At 45.6% G+C, this 24,800-nt stretch overlaps 1 protein-coding gene across 3 annotated transcripts; it reads left to right on the plus strand.

Moving 5' to 3' along the window:
• Window positions 1–287: 287 nt before the first annotated feature.
• COPS7B (COP9 signalosome subunit 7B) lies at window positions 288–24,570 on the plus strand. Of its 3 annotated transcripts, XM_081585650.1 has the most exons (7): window positions 4,667–4,761; window positions 6,458–6,635; window positions 10,219–10,294; window positions 12,515–12,603; window positions 14,557–14,759; window positions 16,927–17,032; window positions 23,334–24,570. In XM_081585650.1, exons 2-7 carry the CDS (start codon window positions 6,474–6,476, stop codon window positions 23,490–23,492), a joined length of 795 nt encoding a protein of 264 aa, XP_081441776.1. In that variant the 5' UTR covers window positions 4,667–4,761; window positions 6,458–6,473; the 3' UTR covers window positions 23,493–24,570. The 3 variants fall into 3 exon arrangements, with proteins under 3 accessions (XP_081441778.1, XP_081441776.1, XP_081441779.1); XM_081585652.1 differs by lacking the exons at window positions 4,667–4,761; window positions 6,458–6,635 and adding an exon at window positions 288–475; XM_081585653.1 differs by lacking the exons at window positions 10,219–10,294; window positions 12,515–12,603.
• The last annotated feature ends 230 nt before the right edge of the window (window positions 24,571–24,800 follow it).

Here is a 24,800-nt window from a genome sequence, read left to right on the forward strand (position 1 = left end):
GAGAGCGTCAATGGGAAGGGCCCTCACGGGGAAGTCCCGTAGGACAAAATTTTCATTCGGCGTGGTTGCCTAGAGTTTGTCCCAGAGGAGAGTTTGCTTCAGATTTGCAGAGACTCTCCTGCGGCTGGGTATAGTAGGGCTTTGAGAGGACAGCAGGTTGTCTTGTGCGATGTGGTGGAGACTACACTTCCCAGCATTCCAGAGGGTGCCCGGGGGGGGGGACCACAGATCCCAGCACGCAATAGAAAGCCCAGGGACTACAAATCCCAGCATTCCCTGCACTCAGTTCCTCTAACTTCGATTCCAGTGTGCCGCGCAGTGTGCGCAAATCCATAAATCTGCTTGTAGGCTTGGTGGTTTTTGAATCCCAGGGGTTGAAACCAGGTGGGAAGATCCTCTTCAGCCTCAAAAGATGACAGCCCACAGACAGGTAACTTCTATTTACATGGAACCCAGAAATCTCCTGCAAATCATGGTAAGGCTGAAACAACAAACACAAACACTGATTAAATCATGAAAGAGAATGTAACAGAATGATTCCTTCAAGTCGTACTTGTTTGTTTGCCTGGGGAGCCGGTTAGGTATTTCGCAGGGATTTCTGGTGTGCTCCTGCGGTGGACCAAGAGAGGTAAAGATTGTGTACTCAGACTATCAGTACACTCAGAATTCAGAGGATTTGCTAATGCAACCTCTCTGTTATTTTACGTATGAAGAAACTGAGGCCCAGAGAGGCAGAGAGATTGTTGGGGAAGTTAGAATTCAGCTCTAAGACTCCTGCAGTCTGGGCTTTTTGCACTACACTAGGGTAGTGATATTTTTAGCAACATGGCTATGCGATCTTACTCTCCTTGGTGAAGTTTTCCTATCGAGGTTGAAACACCCAGAGGTTACTGTGGACAAAAAAATGTTGCCTGACGTTCAGTAAACAACAACAAACGTTGCCCACCATCAAGCCATCAGCCACTGAAGCCACTGCTGAAGATGGGCCCAGAGGGGAATTCAGGATGGAAAAAAAATAGGAACTTGCCCTAGATAATTAAGATGCATATGTAAGGAATGACTTCAATGAGCCCAGACACTTGCATCTTCCCTTGTATAGAAAACCACAGAAATCATTCATTTGAGTTGTCTGTTTCTTGTTGATTGGCAGTAATCTTTTGATGTTCAACTACAAGCTCTCTTTTCAGGAAAAACTGCTATATATCCTGGCTCCTCCCTTACTTCTTTGGAGCAGTTCCTCAGGGCTATATGAGGCTGTCTCCTGGGCTATAGTCCTCAGTAAGGTCCCTGTATAAAACATAACTTGCAATTTTTAGGTTGTGTGTTTTTCTTCAGTGGATATTAGGTGAACATTTATTTGGTGACTTTCCTGCAAGTGAAGGAGTGCAGTGTTTGTTTATCCTCAGTCTAGGTAACACTTGGTGTTTTGGTTTGTTCTATGTTACTCAAGGGCTTCCCTGGTGGCTCAGATGGTAAAGCTTTAATATGATTTCAGAACCTAGATAAATACTGTAGTTTAAGCTAAAGTTTCTTTAGAAATCTGCTACTCTTTTTCTAGGGCTTCCTTCCTCTTCCTTTACCCCTTTTGCCCATCTGGGCACCCACCCAATTTTTCCTTCCATGTAATTCAACAAACACCTTTTTCAGTTTCTGTTATTTGCCAGACTTTGTTGGCAGAAGGTTAAAGACATGGTCACTGCCACCAGAAAGATAACCATCTAGTTAGGGAAATAAAGAGATTCCACTGAAATTCAAGATGAACTGTTAGGAATGGTACAAAAGAAAGGACATTAGAATGCTACAGAGGCCCCAGTGGAAAGATATATTCAGTTGGCAAAACTTGATGGCGGTGGCAGCAGGGGTAGGATTTTTTCCTATGGTAAAATTTTTATCTGTAAATTGTTTTTGTTAATGAAATAGAACACATACAGCAAGAGCACAATTTTTGCCTATGTATACACTTTTGTCATGAACCCCTAAATCCAGATAGAGAATGTTTCCAGCACCCCTTTGCCCCTTCCCAGTCATCCTTCCGTCCTGATAATCACTCTTCTGACTTCTATTACCATAGATCAGTTTTGCCTGTTCTTGAATTTCATTTATTTATTATTTCTTTATTTTTGGCTGAGCTGGGTCTGTGTTGCTGCACGCTGGCTTTCTCTAGTTTAGGTGAGTGGAGGCTACTTTCTAGTTGCAGTGCCCTGGCTTCTCATCGTGGTGGTTTCTCTTGTTGTAGAACATGGGCTCTAGGGCTGGCAGGCTCAATAGTTGTGGTGCACGGGCCCTATTTCTCCATGGCTTGTGGGATCTTAGTTCCCAGACCAAGGATTGAACTTATGTCCCCTGCACTGGAGGGTGGATTCTTAACCACTGGACTACCAGGGAAGTCCCTTGGATTCCTATGTAATCATACACTATGTACAATATGAGTCTGGCTTTTTTTGTTCATTATTTTTGTGAGATTCATCTATGCTATATGTAGCAGTAGCTAAGTTTTTTATTTTTATTTTTTTAATTGCTAAGTAGTATTCCATTGTAGGTATCTAGCACTATTTATCTTCTCTAAGGTTCTTGGACATTTAGGTTTTCATTTACCAATTTTTTGGCTTTTATTGACAAAGCTGCAGTGAACATTCTTAAATGGTTCTTTTTGTGGACTCGTGCACTTATTTCTAGGAGAGAGGTTGCTGGCTTGTGTGGAGGGTGTGTGATCAGCAATAGTAGATATTGCCAGTTTTCCAAAATATTTGTACCAATTTTCACCGTAAACAGCAACATAAGAGAGTTCTGGCTGACTCTTATCCTTCGCAATAGAGAATGGTGTCAGTTTTTAAAAATCCTAGCCATTTTGACTAAAAGTGGTATCCCATTATATTTTTATTTACATTGTCTTTGGTGTTGATCCCTTGTCATATGCTTGTTGACTATTTGCTATCCTCTTTTGTGAAGTGCTTGTTCAGGTCTCTTGCCCACTTTTTTAATTGGTCTGATTATCTTCTTGTTGATTTGTAGTTCTTTATATGGTCTAGATATGGAGTTCCTTGTCTGATACACGCCTTACAAATAGCTTTTCCAAGTCTGTGGCTTGTCCCTTTAGTCTTGTGCTGGTGTCTTTTGAGAAAGAGCAATTCTTAATTTTAATGAAGGGCCATAGTTCAGTGTTTCCTTTTCACGATTACTGCTTTTTGAATTCTGTAACTCTTTGCCTACATAGTTGGTGGAATTTTAGCAGACAAATACGAGGGAAGAGCATTGCACAAAGGAAGAGAGAGCAAGTCTGAGCCTAGGTCCTGGTGTCAGGGAAGATCTGAGTCCTGTTGGGTCGGGATGGCATGGAGTTTGAGCTCTAATGGGGGGGTGCGCAGTGAGACAAGGCTGGATGGGGTGGGGGAGGCATCCTGAGCCTTCGAATATGAACATTATTCTGGAGGAAGCAGAGGCACAGCCGGAATATTTATGAACTTAAACAGGACTTATTAGTCCTCCTTCCAACACCAAATTTGTCCCTTCTCCTCCTCAGCCCTGTTCACTTCCCACCACCTCCAGACAGCTCTGGCCTCCCCAGCCAGAATTCTGGGTGATATCTCCCTTCTCTATCCCTGCATTCAACTGGTTGCCAGGGCTGATAGATTCTATGATCTAAACGTCTCCAACAATGACCTTTCTATTTCAAGCCCAACTGCTGCCACCTTTGTTCAAGATCTCACAGTCTCTTAACCGGAATCCATCAGTCACCTCAAGGGTTTCCCAGCCTCTAGTTTTCTCCATATCCAGACCATTCCTATAGCAGCTATTGTCCAAAATGGCAATTATTCAGACCTCTCCACAGCTTAAAAACCTTCAATAGCGCCTCAGTGCCTCTGAAATAAAAGAAAAACTCTTTTACATGGCTTGTCCTCTTTCTGATTTGCTTGCTTGTTCTTCCAGGATCAACTCAAGCCTCATTTCCTCCAGAAGGCTGCCTTGAATCACCTCTCCCCAGGGCACAGTCAGGAAAGCCTTGGCTATACTCCTTAGTCTGGTGTACACGTTAAAGGAGCCAGCGTAGGTGTTCAGTTGCGTGGCATTCCTAGCCATCTTCCAGGGGAGTTGGTAAATACCAGATGCAATGCCACAAATATCATTTTGGTCACAGAAGCATGGTTGGTTCAACCCGTCTTTGACTTATTTTAAAACATTTTTTTTGAAGAGAGGCGAAGAACATGGTCTTTGGCTTCAGAGAGCTTGGGTTTCAAAGCAGACTTTGACACACTGGCTTTTGGATCTGAAAAAATGGGAATAATATTACAGGCGTGGAGGTGTTATAAGAATTCGACGAGATGGTGTACAGCATACAGCACCTGGCATATGCAAAAATGCCCTGTACCCCATGGGTAGCCACAGTTCGGAACTTCTGAGGGGTAAAGTTCGGCAGGGAGAATGGATTTAGGGCCCAAAGCTGCTGATGGCGATGGTTTGGGCCCCCAGTCCTGCCTAGGCTGCATTCCTCTCCTCAGGATCCCCACCCCAGCCGGCTCGGACCCCCTTTCTCTGGTGAAGGCCTCACTGGAGCTCCGAGGCTGCGAACGCGGCGGGGGAACCTAGTGTGGGCGGAACTCGAGTGCAGCGGCAGGAGGCTTCCGGCGGAGCCGCAAGGGCAACGGGTCGGCGGAGGCAGAAAAGCGTCGGACGCCGGGCCGATCATGGACGCTTGACAACCTGCGGGCAGGCGCCGGGAGGCCAAGCCAGCGACCGAGAGGACAGAGAGGCGGCCGAGGACAGGTAGGGGCCGGCGAGAGGGTGGTGCCCGGCGGGCTAGGCGCGGCTGGGCCGTCAGGCCTAGCGCCAGCCGTGGGAAAAGCCCGCGGCCACACCGCCCCGCCCCCGCCCCGGAGCGCGCCCCTCCGCTCCTCACCCTGCACCCACGGCCCTGCGCGGTACACCCCGCCCGCCCTAAAGCCCACCCCAGCCCGCGACCGTCAGGGTCCGCACGGCGCGTGCTCTCGCTTCCCTACCCGCAAAGGCTGTGGCTTTGCCCTTCTGCTGTCCATCAGAATCGCGCCCCCCGCAGGACGGGAATTCTCCCCTGAGTTCCTAGCCGCCTCCTTGGGCCCTCCCACTCCAGAAGAAAGCGGTTATCAGCGCCTCCTTATTATCTCTTTGCCCCCACGGGCTTTGCTTTTTAGGCTGAGATTTTTTTTGAGGGACCGAAGTTCTGTCCATGTTTTTATCCTTTTTCCATCCCCTATCATTCAGTGTCTTCACACATCTCCACTTGGAAGGGAGGTTTTTGTTTTTTCCTTTCCGAACACATCACCTTCCCCCGACATCTCCCTCATATCCTCTCCTCTTCTCCCTCAGTTTCCCCTCCCCTCAGCAACCTTTATTCCCTAGCACTTCATTTTGTTCTGTTTCCAACAAGACCTTCTTAGGTAACCCTGTTGAAACGACATACTTATCCCTGTAATACTACGAAAGGACTGCCGCTCTTGTTGCCTGCCTCCAAAGAAAAACTTAAGTTTCCCTTGCACCAAGCTATCCTTTTTCGATTTGTTCTCTTCTTCCCTATACTATACGTCTTCATTTTGTCGCTCTGACCAGGATATATCATTCTTAGAGAAGTAATCTTTTCTTATGTAGAACTCCTGTAGAGTAGATATGCAGTGTGTGTGTTCACATACACTCAGCCTGTAGTCAGTAGGTTTTACAATTGAGGGACTCTCCTGTGCTAATGTCTTCAGGCTGGCTATACTGTATCTTCATTGTTTCCGCAAATCTTTTTATTGTTTTCTGGAGCTTTTCTACAAATTCTGAAGTTGTATTTGGTGAAATGTCACATATCACTAGGAGGCCAAATAAAGGGATTTTCCACATGGACTTAAACAGCATGTGTGCATGTATTTTCTTAGTTTGTATATGTTGCTCTTTATCTTTCAAGATGATTCCCCTCTCCCCTTTTCTATTCAGTCAGTGATTTTGTTGATTAAATGCATTGTCTTTCTTGTCTGCCTTTTATTTTTCCTTATCTGTATCTGGTTGTAGGTGGGATTCTAATGACACAATGGAAACTATAACTGATTGCTTTTGCTTACATCTGATGCCTCTGTGTTTTGACAAGATTCTCTGCTTCTTAACCAGAGTCTAAAAATTAGGTGAATATAAGACAGCTGCTGAGATACTCCTGTGTGTTTCTTCAGGTCCTGGTTAGGTTTCAAGGCTTCAAAGGTGCTGCCTTTGGGGAAGGGTCAGATAGAATGAAGTGGCTTTCATTAAATGTTTCAAATCTCAGAATAAGGACCAAATCCCTGTAACTCCAGGTTAGACCCTACCATGTCACAATGTGAGATCTGGACTCAGGAGCTTTTTTTTTTTTGAATACTGCAAAACTAAAGTATTCTGATGTCTGATCCAACATGAAATAAGCATAGATTTTGCAAAGGAGGAGGAAGAATGACTGAAACGCTTTTCTTTTGGACAGATCTCAAGGCCAGAGAATGGCAGGTGAACAGAAGCCCTCAAGTAACCTCCTGGAACAGTTTATCTTACTAGCCAAAGGTACCAGTGGTTCAGCCCTCACTGCTCTCATAAGCCAAGTTTTGGAGGCTCCTGGAGTATATGTCTTTGGAGAACTGCTGGAGCTGGCCAATGTGCAGGAGGTAAGGGCAGTTTTCAGACAGTTTCTCTATCTTTGTTTTAAACCTTCCTGAGATTCTCCAGGCTTCCAAGGATTATTGGTGCTGAAGCATTGTGGACCTGTGAGGTGCTGTTTTTGAGCGAGGGATGGGAATTGGTGAGGCAGGGGAAGGGAGTGGGGATGAAATTCTGGGCTCCTTCGGGTCAGTATTTTCATCTGAATTTGAGGTAAATTGAGATTAGTGGTAGTGTTAGTTGCTCAGTCATGTCCGACTTTTTGTGACCCCGTGGACTGTAGCCTGCTAGGCTCCTCTGTCCATGGAATTCTCCAGGCAAGAATACTAGAGTGGGTTGCCATTCCCTTCGCTAAGGGATCTTCCTGACCCAGGGATCGAACCCAGGTCTCCAGCACTGCAGGCAGATTCTTTACTTTCTGAGTCACCAGGGAAGTGGTAGTAATTTGAAAGATAGGGGAAAAATCCAGCTGAGCCTGATAAATTAGAAAAGTAGAGTATCAGCATGAATGATGTTACTGGTAGTTCCAGTCGTTCTTAGGGACAAAAAGCCTCCAGTGTAAATATAAACAGTGAAGATTGGTCAGGCACATACATAGCAGGAAGTGTTTGTTATTGAGCATGAGATAGGCATGGATCAAGAATATATTATTTCTGTGAAAAGGGCAGTGTAGTGCTGAAGATGTGTAAAAACAATATGACATGAAAAGCTGGGAAGTAGTCCTTTTAGCTTTGTTTGCTTGTTTGTTTGGTAGTGGTTATTAAAACCTTGGGTATCACTCTTGGTTGTTGTACCTTAAAAATGAGAAGAATAACCAGGTGGAACAGAGCTGTAAAGGATCCCGTACTTTTCCACCTCTGCTTCCCACCTAGGATATTTTCATATTTATTGATTGATGCTTTTATGTTGATTGATTAAAAAGTCTGGTGACATCTTTATTACATACTTTTTTGTATTACATACTTTATTACACCAGGAGCTCTTGGTGGGGAAGGCTGGCTTCCTCTACACTGTCAGAGCTTCTTCCTGGTTGCCCAGGGTTGCGCCTGCTCTGCTGAAGGCTGCCATGTGCAGGTCTGGGTGGTCCCTGTTCTTGAGGATCATGTGCCATGATGCTACTTAGGGTTGCCTGGGCTTTCTTGTCAATGGTGGTCCACATAAATGGGGTGACTGACTTTTGCTGGCCAGTTCTTCAGTTCATGACAGTAGGACAAACACCTTTACCATTGGCTGCTGGCTTCATGCCTATAGCCCTGCTGTGAGTCAGCCCGTTGTAGCAAAAGGAGTTGGGTCTTCAGGTTACTGGACTTGCTGTTGTAATACATGTGCTCATTCCTCTTGGTTAGGAAGCTCGAGCAGTTCCCCTGGATCATCCCTTGCAGATGTATGGGTGTGGCATCAGTTCCTGTCCCTGCAACAGTTGAAAACAGAAAGACCCACTTTTTTTTAAATTGTAAATTTTCATTTAACATCAGACTGACTTGCTAGACTGTAAGCTCTGTGAGAGTAAGGTCTATTCTGCCCACTGTTGTTTTCTTAGAGCTTCTTATGTACCCTGACACACGGTAGACTTTCAGTAAAAATTTAATTACCAGAGATAGAAAAGGAATCCTGTGAGGAAAATTTAAGAAAATTTGAGTTCTTTTTTTTTTTTTAAGACTTAATTGTTTTCGATCAGTTTTAGATTCACAGCAAAGTTGAGAGGAAGGTACAGAGAGTTCTAATATACCCCCTGCTCTCATGCATACATAGCCTACCCCATTGCCAATATCCCCCACCAGTGTGGAATGTCACTGATGCATGATTATCACCCAAAGACCATAGTTTCCATTAGGGTTCACACTTGGTGTTGTACAGTCTATGGGTTTTGTGTGTGTGTGTGTGTGTGCTCAGTTGTGTCTGACTCTTTGAGACCCCATGGACTGTAGCCCATCAGGCTTCTCTGTCCATGGGATTTCCCAGGCAAGAATACTGGAGTGGGTTGTCATGCCCTCCTCCAGGGGATCTTTCTGACCCAGGGGTTGAACCCATGTCTCTTGTGTCCCCTCCATTGGCAGGTGGATTCTTTACCACGGCGCCACCTGGGAAGCCCTTACGGATTTAGAGAAGTGTTCGATGACATGTATCCACCATTACAGTATCAGGGAGAGCATTTCACTGCCCCCAAGATTCTCTTCTGCCTCTTCTTCCCTTCCTCCCCTCTAATCCCTGACAACCAGCGATGTTTTTACTTTTCCCAGAATGTCATATAGTTGGAAACATACACATGTAGCCTTTTCAGATTGGCTTCTTTCACTCAGTGATATTGCATTTAAATTTCCGCCATGTCTTTTTGTGGCTTGATAGGTCATCATCTTTCAAAAGAAGAGATAGCCAGAAGTAATTTGTTTCTTCAGGTTTGTGAAAAACCTGAATGAATATAAACAAGTAGTTGTTTTTTATGGAAGTTTGCGTAAGAGGAGATGGATGAAAATTAAAGTCAGAAAGATGTTACTGATTTAGGCCAGTGGGAGAAATTTTGGAGTGTCTGCCCTAGAGAAAATAGTCTTTTATGGCTAGTTTTGAAATTGTCTGTGTGAAAATTGGGGGCTAGATTTGATGGTCTTATCCACTTCTGATTCAGGACCTCAGGAGATTCTCGATAACCTGAGAAGGTAGACCAGGGTATTAGGATGCCAGAGTTCTCATTGGTGTGCTCAGCAGAACACCTTTATCTTCCCACAGTTGGTTTTCTTTCCATATGTGAGCTGGGAATAAGCTAGTTGCCTTTCAGTGGTCAGAAATTACAGATGTAGTTTTTGGAACCTTTTAAAGTTGAATGGTGGTATTATCGGTGTCCACAGAATGCCACTTGGTTCCTGGGTGGACTTTCCTGAGTTTGGTAAATTGGGAGAGTAACAGGGCATCTTTGCGAGTAGGGAAAGCTCACAGTTACGGTGACTGGCAGCAGAGCAGAGCAGAGCAGCTCCCAGCAGGGCAGGGCCGCTTTCCTTGTTCTTCCGCAGGTGGCTCTTTGCCGTTAGTATTAGTGGGGAGTAGGTAATTTTAGTGAACAGTTTTGTTTGGGGCTGACTGATAGCCTGGTTTCCTGTCCCAGCTGGGCTGTACTGTCGAATCTTAGGCTTTGCTAATCTCCGGCATTCACAGTCCACTTGTAGTCCTGAAACTTGGAGCCACCCCTGTACTTTTTTCAGTCTGGATTAAGAGTGACTTGTACTGTACCCTCCAAGCTGGGATGTCGACAAAGCTGCTCCAGTCTTTGTTTCAGTGGTGGGGAACGCTGAGAAAATTCCACCTGCTCCCAGTGTTTATTGCTTTGTGTGCGTGTATGCGCATCTGTGTGACAAAAGTAGTTCCTTGGGCAAGCTGGGTAGGGTGTAAAGTGTGTATTCCCGAGAGAGAAAATTTAAATATGGGCCCTTAATAACCTTATTTATTTTTTCCCAAAGAATCAGAGTTGGGAGGGATCTCAGGGACCAAGCAATAAAACAGTACAGAACTGTGGCCCGTGATCACCTGCCCTCTGCTCAAATGCTGCAGTGATGGGTGGACAGCTCGATCTGTGAACTGTTTTCTTTTTTTCCTGCTCAGCTTGCAGAAGGAGCAAATGCTGCTTATTTGCAGTTGCTGAACCTGTTTGCCTATGGAACATACCCAGATTACATAGGTGAGTTGGTTAAGATCCTCCACAGACTTCTCTTCATTACGTTACTCTGCCTGGATGTGTTGTCTTCCCGAGGCTCATTGTGGTCTGGGATATAATGGGGTGGGCACTTACCTGGCTGTTTCTCATCTCACTGTGCTTTGTAGGTGACCTCCCATAAGGACTTTGGTTCCCTCCTTTTATTTCCCAGTGGGTTAAAGGGAACTATGTTTATGTTCATCCATAAATACAGCCCTTGGTTTTTTTAGATGAGGTTCTTGAGGACTGATGTTGGTAGAGCACTTGGAGTGTTGTGAAATGTCAGAATACCCATTTGTAAAGTATTTAAGCATTAAATATTATTTAAATACCATCACCATATTGAAGAAGGTTTGGAAAATAGGGAAAAAAATCATCTGTAGTTGTACCACCCAGGGCCACGGTTAGTTTTATGGTGCTGGACTTTTCCTCCCTTGTGCTTATGATTTCTGTAGGTATAATTAGAATATGTGTACAATTTTATATCTTGCTTTATTCACTTATTTCATAGGCATTTATCCATTTTTCCATCTTTATAGTCATTTTTAATATTCCATAATCTAATACTCCATAATCTGCTTACCCGTTCTCTTTTCTAGATCGTTTGAGTCATTGTAAGTTATTGTACAGCATAGTCATTGTAACTGTCACAGATGAGGTACATGCATGTTCAAACACTAACTTACATTCCACTCGAGCCATTTTTGTCTGGCTTTCCTAGTTTATTTTAGTGGTATGAGATAGACCTGGCAGTTTATTTTAGTGGTATGACTCAAGATCTTCACTGTGTTATCCCTGACTTCTCTTTTTCTCTCACTTTCTTTCTCCCTGGTCACTTCTACTTACTCTGTGCTGCCATCACACTGGACAGTTTGCCACTTGCCAGTTTTTTCTGACCTTTACTTTGTTCCAGTGAGTGAATCCTTTGTTTCCATCCTCACTAAAGAGCAGCATTTTACAGACTCTGGAACCAGGATTCTTGGCTTTTATACTCTGTCTCCACTTCCACCAGTTGTGTGTCCTTTGGCAAATTAAGTGATCTTCTGTACCTCAGTCCCCTCATCTGTCAAAGGGGAGTAATAAAAAGGTCCACAATCCTTTATCTGCACTTCTTGGGCTGGATGTTTCATCATTTAGAATTTTGGGGATTTTAAAAAGTTATATGATGCATATACTTTTTTATGTAACACGCTTGAGAGATGTGGGCAAAACCAGTAGTCAAACACATTCAAGTTTTGCAGCAAAACAAATGACTGTTCACAACAAATGGGATTAAAAAGCCTAACTCAGTTTAGGTCAGGAATTGCCACCATGTGAATTTCAGCACGGTGCTCAAGGGGAAAAAAAAGCAGTTTGGATCCACCAGTTGGAATCTAGAATTCTGGATAAGGAACCGAAGACATTTGGAATCTGGTTTGTGGGGTTGTTGTGAGGACCCCCTGGTTGTGGATGTATGTGTGGGTCTGTGTGTGCCCTTGCACTACATACAGCTTGCCGTCTGTGTTCCCTTGGCTGCTGCCATCGATCGCTGCTGTTTTCATTATTGTCATTGCTCACATTGTGCCTGTCCTTCCACAGTCATCTGAAGCTCCACCTTTTTTTCTTTTTCTCTCCTACCTCCCCAGTGTGATTGCACTCACTGGTGCGCTCTCTTTTTCCCTTTCTTCTTCTCACCCTCTTGTCATCTTCTGGTAACTTGTACCTTTCTCTGGTAGTTCTCTTGCATTTGTAGCTGTTGAAATGTCAAATGACAACTGAGGACGAGTCCAGGGCCATTGAGTTGCCCACCTCTCGGTGGTGGTTGGTGCTCCTGGAGTTGTGGAGTGCAGCAGCCCTGATAAGGCCCATCTTGTTCCCCTTGAATCACTTAAGACAGTGCATTGCACATAACAGATACTTAGGGAAGACATTGAAAATAGTATTTCATCAAGATAATTGTCATACCATTTTGTGCAGTCATGCCTGGCTTCTTAGGAGACCCAGCTTCTTAGGTGTTTTTCAGTTTTCTTCAGTTTTTTCTTCTTTGGAAGCACATGGTTTTTGAAGACAGGAGGCGCTTATGGAACATTTGCCTCATGAGTAAGTGCAGAGTCATGACAGTGATTCAGTAGTAGATTTGATGTGGGGAGTTTTGTGTGCTTATTCCATGAAGAAATCCTAATTTTGTTTTGTGTCTTGATTTTTGTGGTGGGTGGGACTGAGCAGCCAACAAGGAGAGCCTGCCACAACTGAGCACAGCTCAGCAGAACAAGCTGAAACACCTTACCATCGTGAGCTTGGCGTCGAGGATGAAGGTACGGCCCCAGCCCTTTCCTGTCTTCTTCCTCACCTCGAGGCAGGTGTCTCGTTGGCATCAGTGTGGAAACTCCCAGCTGCACACGGTAGAGTTGCATCATAAATGGATAAAATTTGCCTGGCAAAGGACAAAAGAGAATAAGATAGCAGTTAAAATAGTGTAGATAATTACTCACGATTCCATTTAGGAATAGTATGCCCAGGAGTGATGTGAATCAGCAAGTCTCAGTTCTGGCATGCTGTGGTACCCCACATGCTCGAGCATTTGCTATGCTTAAAGGAGACTGCTGTTTCAAGATACAGATTTTTCAAACAGCAAGGCATCTCAAGGCAAGTTAACCACTTCAGCTGTTGCTCAATGCACAGTGAACTGTTCCCCTGCTGGAGGAATAACTTGTATGTTGGACTTACTGAGAGGTCGATTTTTTAATAGGCTGCCTTCCTCTGGGGTTTTCAAGGTTGAATATACTAATTGGAATTTTTGCCTTATATGCTAACTTCTGACCCTAACCTTCTGTAAAATACCACTCTACTATATCTCTGAGTTCTTTGCCCCACTTAGGTTAGATGACATGCAACCATCTGCTCATAGCCATTGACAAAGAAGATCCAGGTTCAGTCAATTTATAGTTGGTTTTTGGTTCTCTGCTCAATCCTAACCTAAATGTCTTAAGTTTTCGTGAAGCTGTGCCTTTGAAAAAGTTTGCTTTTTGCATTTTTCCTCTGTGATTGAGCCAGAAAGATGTATATTTGTTCTTGGATTGTTGTTTTTACTTCTTTAATATTATTTTATCTGGTCTAATCACAGATTTCTGATTCTCAGTTGGGCATTACAGGTGGGAGGCCTATTTTGTTAGGAAATGAGGACCTGAACTTTTTTTTCCTTTTGTCCTGATCACGGACTTCTCAAGTATAGCAAGGAATAGTAGTGACTCTTTACCTCATTTTTGCAACCGGTCATTGTAAGCCCATGTACGAACTCTGGATTTCAGACCTTTAGCCATAGAACACCCCTCAGGTAGGTTTGTCATATTCTCTGCATACATCTTCCTCCTGTCTGTTTCTGCAAATTTGATTGCTCTGTTAATTTTCAAGCTAATAGTGATGTGTTAGAGGATTTGCAGAAAACTGGGTATTGAAATATCCAGTTGCCTTGGTGTCATGCAGAATTTTGGTACAGCCCATTACAGGACTACTATTGGGGAGTTGACTTTGTTGGGTAAAAGACTAAGAAAGCAAATGTAAATTTCAGGATGGCCTCTGAGCCGGCAGTACCCAGTGGCCACCTGTAGGTGGGTGTGTTAGCCTGTAAGTTTTTAAAATTTGTGCTCTGCTGGGCAGGCAGCCACTTTGTCTCTCTGGTGTCTGAGATTGTTTGGAGGTTTTTTTTTTGTTTGCTTGGAGTTTTTTGATGAACTGGCATGTTACACAAATTCTGCAAGCTTCCAGAAGGCAGCAGAGTGCCAGATACTGAGTATCTCTCTCTTCTCAGCTGAAAGGTGAGCAACGTCCACGAGGCAGAGGATGGAGGAGAATGCATTCCTAGATACTGTGGGTCTGGTTTGGATCCCACAGGTCTCACAGATCTTTTATCCATCTCTTGTTGCCGTGAGTGAAAGTCGCTCGGTCGTGTCCGACTCTTTGTGACCCCATGGACTATACAGTCCATGGAATTCTCTAGACCAGAATTACTGGAGTGGGTAGCCTTTCCCCTCTTTAGGGGATCTTCCCAACCCAGGGTTGGAACCCAGATCTCCTGCATTGCAGGCAGATTCTTCACCAGCTGAGCCAGCAGGGAAGCTCAGATCTCACCACACCGTAGATGTTAATAATTACCACTGGACCGCACTTAGCAAAGCCCTGAGGCAGACGTTGGCTATCTGGGTAATAATCTGAATTTTCTTGAATGTTTACCAGTGGTTTTGTAAGTATGACACATACCTTCTCTACAGTGTATCCCCTACTCCGTGCTGCTGAAGGACCTGGAGATGCGGAACCTCCGGGAACTGGAGGACCTTATCATCGAGGCGGTCTACACTGACATAATCCAGGGCAAGCTGGACCAGCGAAACCAGCTGCTGGAAGTGGATTTCTGCATTGGCCGTGACATCCGAAAGAAAGATATCAATAATATTGTCAAGACCTTGCATGAATGGTGAGGCTCAGAGAAGGAGGCTCCCCCATCTTTGTTGTTGTTTAGTCGCTAAGTTGTGTCTGACTCTTTTGTGACCCCAAGGGCTGTAGCCTGCCAGGCTCCTCTGTCCATGGGATTTCCCAGTTGAGAATCCTAGAGTGGGTTTCCATTTCCTTCTTTAGGGGATTTTCCCGACCCAGGGATCGAACCCACATCTCCTGCACTGCAGGTGGATTCTTTACTGCTGAGCCACCAAGGAAGCCAACTGCCCCCTGCCGCCGCCACCCCCCCCCCCCCCCCGACTTTAGGAAGGTGATATCTAGCCTAGCCTTTGTGCTTCTGTTTGGGGAAATGTGGTCTTCAGGTATCAGCGGGGGCTGCCTGGGTGCTGAGACCTTGGGACAGCAAGCAGAGTGTCAAGCTGCATTTGTGACTATAGCTGTGTGACAGCAAGAATCACTTCAGGCTGCCTAGTGCCCATAGTTGTAAAATAGTTCTTGTCCTGTGCAACTGGGAGCTATTTAGCAGCAGGCTGTGAAATGCCCAGGGTTGGCAGGTGGAGTCTCTTAAGCCTGACACTGATCCTGTTGCTTTGCAGACTCATCCTCAGCCTTCGACCAAGCTGGGGAATTCATGTCAGTAAGATTTTGTGGAAAAGAGAACCATATTCAGCATCAGTAACATTGGGCTAGCGTTTGTAAAACACTGTGAGGGATGTTGAAGACAAGGAATGGGTTATTCTAAATTGGGACACAGACTCAGGTATAGAATATTTGATAACCGTGTTCTGGTATATAAAAAGGAGTGGGACATTTGAACATACTCTTTTAATGGAATTGGATGCTTGTGAGAGCTGTTGCACGTTCTATAAGAATTTGTTAGAGTTACTAAAAACCGAGTTGTGAAGGAGGGCCAGGATGAGAGTACAGTTGCAGGTGGGCTCATGGCATGTTCGAGATCATGAAGCAGGGCAGGTAGACTTTGTGTGAGGGGTGGGAGTGGGGGTGAAAATTGTCTTTAAACAGACTTACTCTCCGGCTTAGCCACAAGAGGTGTGTATCCAGGGATGTACAGCCCGGCTTTGACCTTCCAGAGGTCCAAAGCCCTCTGAGCTTCCCTCACTGCAGCTCCTGTCAGACCCCCAGGCTTTTGCTGCCCACACTTTACCCCAGGTTCCGTCCTAGGTGTGACTCCAGACACCTTCCCTTTACAACATGTGACACAAGCAGGAGCTTTCAAAAGATTGTAAAACTGTTAAGTCAGAATAGATGGGAAAAAACTTAGAAAATACCCCTAACATGAACATGGTCTGGAAGAGAAGCTTTCGGTGTCTAGTCCTGCTGAAGTTGGCTGTCTGTTTCTGTCTTTGAGATGACTGACAGTTTTCACCTCCAGCATCTGGCGTCAACGTATTTGCATTCAGGGCTCTCCTAGCTCTCATCCCAGGGTGTCTACAAGTACAAATTCTTACCCCTTGTTTTTAGGCATTGGAATTAGATTTGAAACAAAGCTGTTACATTGAGTGGTACCATAGATATGGCAGAATGTTCACAATTGCTGACTCTGAAGTGGAGGGGAGGTGGGTATTTACTGTACTATACCTTCAACTTTTTTTTTTTAATTTAAAAATTTTCAAAATAAAAAGTGGGAAAATGAAATAATGAGGAGGTGAGTGGCAACCAGGAAGTAACACACTTCTGAGAAAAAGGGCAATCTTCAAAATCGGATGCTTTTAGAAAATAATTTTTTCTGTTGAGAAAACTGATTAAACATTGCCACCTGTGCAGTCTCTCCTAATTCCTTTAATTGCATGGTCTGTGCCACTTTCCCGTAGGATACAGAGGTTGGAAATTGAAGCTGTATTCTAAGAAACCACCCCAGGGACTCTCTGTGCTCCCACTGCTGGGGGCACGGGTTTGATCCCTCATTGGGGAACTAAGATCCTGCATTTAGCATGCTGTGGTCAAAAATAAACTCTTAGGAAACCGCTCCATATCCTCTGTATTTGTTTTCATATGCCATGTCTTATGGATTTAGTAACAACCTGTCCTTTGGCAGGAGTGAAGGGGCAGGAGCCCCGGCAGACAGAATGTTCCAGCAAGTGACTACGGAGTTGGGGAGGGAGATTTGGGAGACTGGTGGACTCCCAGGCTTCTCTGCAGCTCAGGGCTGGTTCTCTCCTATGTAGGTGTGATGGCTGCGAGGCAGTCCTGCTGGGCATCGAGCAGCAAGTTCTGAGAGCCAACCAGTACAAGGAGAACCACAGCCGAACTCAGCAGCAGGTAGAGGCCGAGGTAAGGCAGGGAGTGTCTGTCCCCACTCCCAGGTATCCCTGTTTGTTCCTTGTCTCATGAATCTTGGCATAGATGAAGCGCTCACGAGCGGGCCCTGGGCGAGGTGCTCAGGTAGAGGACAGTGGGACCCATCCCTGGGCTTGGTGCTCTCCGTCTCCTTTCTGATACCCAGTCGCCAGAGGGTGAGTGGGCTTGGAGACCAGAAGGTTGTAATTCTTAGTTCACATACACTTTGCAGCTGCAGAGCACAAGAAATGAGTTTGGGGATGGCCTTAAGGGTGGATGGAAGGTTGATGGTTACTAGGCTGGGCGGAAGCACCTGGCCTCCAGGCCCAATGCTGCTCTGCTCCTCAGCTGTGTGGTGGGGGCTCCGTGTTTGTTTTATTCTTCTCTAATCTGTGCGTGTTTGTTGTAACCTTTGAAAATGTGTCATATGTTTTATCCTGAACAAGGAAGAAAGGGAAAAAATTTGGTGAATGAAACGCAAGGGAAGGTAAAAGTGTGTGATTGTGGTATTAGACACCTGGTTGTTTAGGACACTTTTAGCCTCTGGGAAGATGCAGGCTCCAGCCCTGCAGTGAATGGGCATTTGTGAGCCTGTGGCCTGGACACCCGTGGGAGTCATTTCCCAATTTGTTTGGAGCCCTGAAGATCAGAATTTTAGCACTGAAAGTTCTTTTCTGGTACGATGGAGCTTGTGGCATTAATGATACTTGATGTATTTTAAAAGTCAAGTGTCCTAGAGTATGGCAGACTGGAACCCAGAGTTAGAGATAAGAAACATGAGAAATAAGTGGTTGTGCCTTTCAAAGGGGGGGTTTGTGAAATTTAAAGATTTCCCCTACTGTGTTGTATGTATTCCTTGAAAATAAAACCTGTGTCTTATTTAAATTAAAACCTGATCTTTGTAAGACCAGCTCTTTGCCCCATGCCTTATGCATAGTAAGTGCTCAAATGATTGTGGTATATTTCAGGCACATCCCGTAAGTATCAGTGAACTCTGAAGTCTGCTTTTCACGAACTAGAGAGAATTTATTTTGTGTACACATATACCCATGTATACTACGTAGACCCACCCACTCTGGGAATGTTTCACCTGTTGTAAATTTTTAACCCTACTTCTTGCAGAAGTGTGATCTATATTTAATTTAGCATTAATCAAAGACAAATACAATTAGGAAAGTAAGCCTGCTGCTTCTCCAACAAACTCTGTAATCCCCCTGTTGAAGATTGTAGTCTCTTCTCTGACCTGGGATTGATGTCTGAGTGAAGTAGGAAAGGCTAACCTCTCTCTCCTCTTCACTGATGCTTCCCTGTAAATCAGACCCTGGAAACAAGGAGATTTGGAGGCAAAACACCCACCTGACCCGGGATCCCCTAAAAAGCTCTTTAACCTGGTTGGTCGCCCAGAAGGAGCCTGATCACTGCCAGCTGCCCCATTGTGGTTGAAGTGAAGTGAAAGTTGTTCAGGCATGTCTGACTCTTTGCGACCCCACGGACTAGACAGTCCATGGAATTCTCCAGGCCAGGATACTGGAGTGGGTAGCCTTTCCCTTCTCCAGGGGATCTTCCCAACCCAGGGATTGAACCCAGGTCTCCCGCATTTCAGGCATATTCTTTACCAGCTGAGCCACAAGAGAATACTGGAGTGGGTAGACTATCCCTTCTCCCTCAGATCTTCCTGACTCAGCAATTGAACCGGGGTGGTTGGACTGCTGCTAATTGTGTGGCAGGTGGTGGGCTTGATTGTGGTGGTTTGCCAAAATGAATGATACTAGTTGTAGAACTTTGAATGGCTCCAGTTTATTTCCATAATAAATGGCATCTGATGAAAGAAGGCACTGACTGCCTAATGTTGAAGCCCAACCAGTACTTAGACAGCAGTGTGGACTCCTTAAATTATGGTTATTAAACGAGAGAGCCAGCATGCGTGAACTTGCTGTCAGCAGTCCGCTGCTGGAAAACACAGCTACTCCGGCTGGCAGGGCCTGATGCTGCCACCAGATGGCAGTAAGGGTTTGCTTAAGTGCAAGGAAAAGAAATTTGAGCCAACTAAAGAGGACAGGGAAGCCTGGTGTGCTGCAGCCCATGGGATCACAAAGAATCAGACACAACTTAGCAATTGAACAGCGACAACAACAACCAAGGTCACCTTCACTACCAGTTAGAGCAGTCTTCTAATTTGGTCTTTCCTGGTAGCTCCGACAATAAAGAATCTGCCTGTAATGCAGGAGACCTGGGTTTAATCCCTGGGCCAAGAAGATCCCCTGGAGAAGGGAATGGCTACCCACTCCAGTATTCTTGCCTGGAGAATCCCATGGACAGAAGAGCCTGGTGGGCTGCCGTCCATGGGGTTGCAAAGTGTTGGACATGACTGAGCAACTAACACTTTCACTTTTCACTAATTTGATACTCGTCTAGGAAATCTAGAACAGTCAACTATGAGAAGAGTGGGAGTGTAGTCAAAGCCCAGAGCCTTGTCAGTTTTTCTAAATGTGTGATCTGGCTACTACATGTAGGGTGCTGATTGTCCCCTGGCTGAAGGCACAGAAAGGAAGGTGCTCACTAAGTGTTTGTTGACTTGAAACAGATCTGCTACCAAGTTGTAATTATGTTCTATTCTGCTTGTATTTATGCTTCTGTTACTCTTAACTTTTTTAGTCATCTTCTCAACTAAATTGATCTTTATTTGTCCTTAAGTTAGATTGGTGTTCTCAGAGGGGAAAACTTGATGTTTTTTCCCTCATCTTCTAACAGCAAACTTCTGGTGACTATTAGCTTTAAGAACTTTCCCTCTTAATGAAGTCAATCCCGTACAAACTGCCTAAGAATATTCTCTTCTTTCAGTCTTTCACAGAAATAACATGAACTAATTAGTCACAGTGCCAGCATACCTGCAGGATATAGAGCAGTGACGTCATGAACTGTTTGTCATCTCCGAGCAAATGCTCTGGAGGGAGGTAATGGTCACCTCCACAAAGTACCTCATCACTTATATTTGATTTTGGAATGTATTCTTCTTCATATTTAAATGTGCTTATAAATCTGATGTTCTGTGGAACGTCAATATATAGCTCTTGCTGCATTTACAAAATAGGCCATTTTCCAGTCAGGTAGGTAATAGAGCATAACTGGACAAAGTACGCTCTTTTCTTTTTTAATATGGACAATCCTCCAGAAGCTGAGTTAGTGACAGACCTTGAGCCCGTTGGCTGTTAGCGTGTGCTTCCCTGTGCCTCCTGAGAGACTTCTTTCCGTCTCCCTGTTCTCCTTTTTCTGTGTGGCCCTTTCCCCACTCTGCGCTCTACTTCTGTTGTCTGCCTTTGCTCGGCCCCACAGCTCAAAGGTGTTCTTCTGCGCTAGAGCTGTCTCGATTCTCCTTTCACCTGAATATCTAAAGTGTCTGGTAGAACTAGGCTGTGATTGTGTTAGCAGGTGCAGTCCCACGTGAAAATTCCTAGTGCTTATGATCTGAGGAACTTGACAAACTCTAGGTCATCTGGGGTAATGGGATGGCGCTGGACTGCAAGCCAGACTGCTCAAGGAAGAAAATTAGAAGGCAGCATGACATTGAGGCCAAATAAGACCAGCCTGTGTAATATCAATCATTGTTCAAGGGCGGCTCTGTGAAGGCAGAGTTAGACTTCTCAGGATTGTCCCGTGGAGCTAAGACAGGCTTAATTGGCGGACCTGCCTGAGTGGCCACTCTTGGGTTCTAGAAGTAGGTGTCTATTGTTAGACCTGGGGAGTTATTACAAAAAGCTGGTTGACTCAATTCCCCTTCAACTCTGAGAGTCTGTTACTGGCTCAGCAGTCTCCTTCGTGAGTTCTGTGTGTTTTAAATGCCAACAGTCAAACTGATTGAGCACGGTATATGCGTAACGACCCACTGAGCCATCTCATGACTCCCCACCCCCCCACCCCTTCCAGCTGAGGCCTTGTGAGAATAATGGGCCTCATTTCTTCAGGAAGCCCTCTTTTCACCTGTGTCGTGTTTACCTGACTGGAGGGATCAGCTTTGTCAGCATGTAGTCTTACCGTAGGAAGCTAGACATGAACCCCTGAAACACAGAGGAGACACAGCATATAGGAGGCCACCATCTGACAGTGAGAGGCGCTGTCAGGCAGTGTAATTGAGGGGAGACAGGTCATTGTGGGCGAGTGATCAGGGCGGGTTTGTGGAAGAGGTGGGGTCAGAGGGGGCTGGTGAAGGAGGAGGCTTGCCTAGGCTGGAATCACAGGGTGTGCAGGACAGGCAGCCAGGCAGAGGGAGATGATGACTGCTCCCGCATGTGTGACTGAGGACTTGGCGTGGCTCGAATGGACGGCTCGTGTTGTGAAGGGAAGGATGGTACAAGGTCTTGAGTGGTGTGTCGGAAATGGAGAACAAGCCAGATTGGTCCTTGAGGTAGGTCTCATTTCCTCATGTGGCATGCCAGTGTCACTGAGCACCAAAAATATCAGCTTATTGGGAGATGGTTTCTATTAAGAAACTAAAGAGGTAAATAGGCACTTGAATGCTTAGAAAACATATCAAACTGGACAAGCCTTGGAGTGTTGTTTTATAAAGCAGTGATAACTGAGAAGTCACATTTCTTAATCTCTTCTCCACGGCCATCAAAATATGCCTTGAAGTAAAGCAAAAAGCAAACTAGCTCTTTTCTAAGAGACAGAGTGGCAGGCTGTCCACTTGCCTCAAATTCTTCGCTCACTACCTCACCAAGTAACTCTCCTGAGCAGGAGATAACAGAGCAGCAGTGAGCATGGGAAGGTGGGATGCCCGGGGTCCTGAGATGGCATGTCTTGGCCTGGCAGACACTGGATGCACCCAGCTTTGGATTCGGTGGCCCTCTGTGTCCACTGTCCCCATCCACAGTCCTCTGTTGATGCTCCTCTTAGAAATGTCATTGAGATGACTGAGGAGACAGCAGTTTTGAGGCGTGGCTGTTCCTACATCTCAGAACAACAAAAAAACCAAAAATGACCTGCAGTCTAGTCTAGGCCCGTTCCGCAGATGACAGCTTTCCTCCAGGAACCCAATTTTTATGTTGCTTTCCTCTCTGCATTCGGAATGTCTCTTACTCAAGCTCCTGATACTCTGTCAGTACTCCAGAAGTACTGACACTGATAGCTCCCTTGTTCTGTAAGAAACCAGGGCTTCTTCCCAGAGAACACGGAAGCCACCAAATAGGGGAAGCTGCTTACTTTCTTACCAACAAGCATACACCTTTCTCTGCACCAGCCTTCTTCTCTTTCTTCCTTCTAATGATTGGGGGGGAAAGTTGATATTTCGTCTTCTGTTTTTCTTCCCTTTATTATTATTCTCAGCTAGCTGAAGGGCAAAGGTATGAATGATCCTTTAGAACTGGCGTTGGGAAATGTGTATAAATATGGGCATAGGAGCACACAGTTTGTAGGACAAGTTGGTACAGTCATGTTTCAGAAGGCAGTATAGCAGTAGTTACTAAAGTGAAATGTGTAAACCCTTTGATCTGGAAAGCTCCACGGGTATTGACAAAAGTATGCAAAGGCTGTTCATTGAAGCACCATACATAAGTGAAAAGCAAGCTAGAAACTAATTTAAAAATGGTAGAACATTCATCGTAGATCAGTACATCCATGTTACTGTATAGGATATGTTCAGGAGGTGCTTAAATATCTGTTAAAGGTCTGCTGAAAACAGTACTGTGATTGCATTTTTCTTTGACTACATTTTTTTGTCATTGGTCACTTAGTTGGCTGAAGTTTACCTTCTAGTTGCTTATTCAAGAAAGAAAGTATTAGTTGCTAGTCGTGTTCTTTGTGACCCCATGGAATACAGCACACCAGGCTCCTCTGTCCATGGAATTCTCGAGGCAAGAATACTGGAATGGGTTGCCATTCCCTTCTCCAGGGGATCTTCCCAACCCAGGAATTGAACCCAGGTCTCATACCTGAACAGTGGTCAGCTGAGTATAGCATCTTGTGTCACCCTTTCTTTTTCTGTGGGCATTTTAGCCAGTGCTTTCTTTCACCTGCTCTGTTGTACCTTTTTGCCAAATGGTCCACTACCACTTAGCTTGTTTCCCATTTTCAACCAAGAAAGCATCATTTGTTCCGCTTTTCTGCTTGACTCATTTCCACATATCTTCCGTGAGTAGTCCCTGCTCATTCTCTCCTTGTGTGGGTTTCTGAAGATAATCTCAGGTCTTCTTGCAGAGGGCTCTGGGTTCTTCGCTGAGTGGCCCCCGCTGTTGCAGGAGCAACTTGTGAGTTTCTGGCACGTACGAGCTGAGCACCCCAATTCTCTGTCTCCCTCCAGGTTACCAACATTAAGAAGACCCTCAAAGCTACCGCGTCCTCCTCGGCTCAGGAGATGGAACAGCAGTTGGCTGAACGAGAGTGTCCCCCTCACTCCGAGCAGAGGCAGCCCACTAAGAAGATGTCCAAAGTGAAAGGTCTGGTCTCCAGCCGCCACTAGGGCCGGCTGGGGCAGCTGGCACTCACCAGGCCTGGGTCAGGTGGGGAGGGGACACCGAGGGCCTGCTTCCTCCCCTCTCCACCTTCCGTGAGTTCCAGACCTGCCCGTCCCCTCACCAGCGCCTCCACCCTCGTTGGTACTGTTCCAGAAGAACCGTTAAGTCCCTCCCCCCCAACCCACCGCCCCTGTCCCCAGTTGCTCCCTTCAGACTCAGGGGCTCCACGGATGCCATCCCAACAGGGCCGACACTGCCCAGCTTCCCTCCAGGAGGTTCTCGTCTCTGTCTAAGGGCTTGTCTCCCTCCCAGTTTTCCTTTTGCTTCGTGTCATTTTGTCAGGCTGCTCATAAGCTGGAAGCAGCTTTAACTGGCCTACAGGGATGGGTGCTCTCTGAGTGAGGGGGCCCTTCCTTCTCTAGCCCCTTGTACACAGTACCCGCAGAGGTGTGGGCGCTCTCTAGTAGCCAGGTATCAAAATGCTTCGTTTTCCCTCTCCTGCCTTACCCCTTGTTGGCAGCTCCGATCAGGCCATGGAGGGATGCCGACGCTGGGCTGTGTTTACTAAACCTGTGGGTTTTCAGCCTCTTAACGCCCAGTTCCAGTCTCTCGTTAGTTGGGAGCACTGGGCTGTCTTTACCCCTGGTATCTGAGCACCAGTGGTGGGTTGCCATGGGTCTGCTGGGTGGCAGAAGTCTCTTCCGGCTTGGTGTTCTCTGCTGGCTTCGCTCCCTGCTGCCTTTTGACTACTCAGACTGGCCTTTGGTGTGAAGGCCCCGGCTGCCCACGCGGGCTGTCTGCCAACATTCGCTCTCCCAAGATCTTTAATTCCTCCCGGCTGCATCTGTGGTGGGGATGGTGTGTTGCGGCCCCTCTGGTGAAGGATTTGTTGCTGCTTCTGTTTCTTTCTTCCCACCCTCCCTGGCTGGTGACCCAGAGCCCTCTGATGGTGGCATTCTCCTGGCAAGAGAAAAGGACTTGACTAGTAGCCTTTCTGAACTTGAACAGTTTCAGGTTATATTTTAATTTTTTTTTTTTTTTGTACAGGTTCTGATTCTAATACATTTCAACATGCCTTTTTTCCCCCTCGTGTCAATATTTGTTATAGACTAATCGCCGGGGATTTTCACCTGGTTGGAGGGTGGTGTGTGTGTATGTGTGTGTGTGGTGGTGTTCATTGGTTTTTTTTCTTAAGGGGAGGTGGAGGTCCTGGGCCGATATTAAAGAGAAAAAGCACATTTTAGAACAAAAAATAAATGTAGATTTAATGTAAGTGACTGTAAAATGTGGGGTTGCATAGCTGGTGGATCTCG

This window comes from Giraffa tippelskirchi, chromosome 3, assembly GCF_054371585.1.
Source record: "Giraffa tippelskirchi isolate mGirTip1 chromosome 3, T2T-mGirTip1v1.2.pri, whole genome shotgun sequence".
In the NCBI taxonomy this organism is placed as follows: domain Eukaryota; kingdom Metazoa; phylum Chordata; class Mammalia; order Artiodactyla; family Giraffidae; genus Giraffa; species Giraffa tippelskirchi.